General features: G+C 45.9%; 1 protein-coding gene across 1 annotated transcript; it reads left to right on the forward strand.

Annotated features, from left to right (window-relative positions):
- The first annotated feature begins 236 nt into the window (after nucleotides 1-236).
- On the forward strand, nucleotides 237-1,289 carry LOC110102210. The gene has a single exon (XM_020830434.1). The coding sequence runs from the start codon at nucleotides 237-239 to the stop codon at nucleotides 1,287-1,289; it is 1,053 nt and encodes a 350-aa protein (XP_020686093.1).
- Nucleotides 1,290-1,638: the final 349 nt, after the last annotated feature.

The raw sequence follows: 1,638 nt of genomic DNA on the forward strand, positions 1-1,638 counted from the left end.
CTCGTTGAGGATCTGCTTGCCCATCCAGTTACGGTCTATTGCCATGTCACAAGTCGTGCCCAGTCAGGTCACGAGAGGCTCACCGTTATTCTCAAGGAGCACTTCAAATCAGGTGTTGGTGCAGCGTGTGCATTTGCGGGCAGGATGGCATACCATCTGAGTTCTCCTGGTTTCCTTGTCTAGACCATAAGCTCGCGAGCGTGCTAACAACTTTCATGAACAAGACAACCACGATGATGCACGGCATTCAAAGCAAACCCTTCTATCGATACCAGCATGGTCCATACACGGCTGACCTATTCGAGATGATCGACTCATCCAAGAAACTCGTCGAGTACTTCAAGCGCTTGAACCTACAAAGCAAGCTGACCAAAACACTCAAACAAGAGAATGTCACACGTTGGAACTCACTGGTATGTTGCCTGTGTAGCATCCTTGATATGTTAGATGAAATCGTAATTGTTCTACAAGAAAAGAATGTGATCCACAAGCTGAACGCCATCCAACAAGATCTTTTGAACGAGTTCACTGTATTCCTTGAGATGTTCCAACATGCGACACTGGAAATGGAGGTGTTCAAGCGCCCAACATTGCACAAGGTCGCATTTTGGCACCATCGTTTACAACAACATATGAAGCTGGTTCGTGTCGACATCATGGACCCGAATGATCCAAGTAGAGTAAAGACAAAGAAAGATTATGATCCGATAATCTCCCTCAAGGAGATCATCCAGCCCATCTTCGAGGAGAAGTTCGTGCTCCAGCCCATCCATGTCGTTGCGATGATGCTCGACCCGATCATGAAGATGCGTTTGCGTGGGTTGGGTATCAATGTTGATCAAATTGATGAGGCCAAGGAGAAGTTGAAGGCATACATGATCAAGTATAGCCATGGCCTTAACTGTGTCATCGATGAAGATGACGATGACAATGATAAGTTGAAGACATACATGATCAAGAAGGCACAGATAAACACCACCGCCTCCTACTCAGTTAACGACGACTTGCCTGAAGATGATGACGAGCCTGAGATGGCCGCCACCATTACCCGTAACAGCTTGCAAGTCAAAGCTGGCCTAGAGTTCATGGCCTACATGGCGAATAGGGTCAGTCCACAAGAACAGAAGATGTGCGGCGACGAGGATGGGGAGTTCGATGTCCTGAAGTGGTGGGGGCTCATGGGCATCAAGGCATTCCCGATCATTGCACTTGTCATGCGCTCTATTTTATGCATTTCGGCCGCCAACACCATGTCTGAGAACAACTTTCAGACGCCGCCAACACACTGACTAAGAAGCAAAGTAGTCTAAAAAGCCCGCTCACGTGAACGATCTATTGTTCTACCGATCGAATGATGACTTGTGCAGCTTGTTAACACATTAGTCCAATGCACCGCATGCTTCATATAACATATTGTGCTGCACTCTAACAACTTGTCCCCTACATCATTATATAAAACCATGTATTTTGTAATACAAGCATTTGGGGAATATGAAAATACTTTTATTTTGTTATTGACTTCTACCTTTCAATTCTCTGCAGGATTTCTTTTATGTCTAAGGTCGAGCAATGCATGGGTATGGGTGGGTACATCATTCTGAAAAATATTATGAGTTGGGGTGGCTGGGCGAAGCCAGC

Source organism: Dendrobium catenatum, unplaced genomic scaffold (genome assembly GCF_001605985.2).
Source record: "Dendrobium catenatum unplaced genomic scaffold, ASM160598v2 fragScaff_scaffold_557, whole genome shotgun sequence".
Taxonomy (NCBI): Eukaryota; Viridiplantae; Streptophyta; class Magnoliopsida; order Asparagales; family Orchidaceae; genus Dendrobium; species Dendrobium catenatum.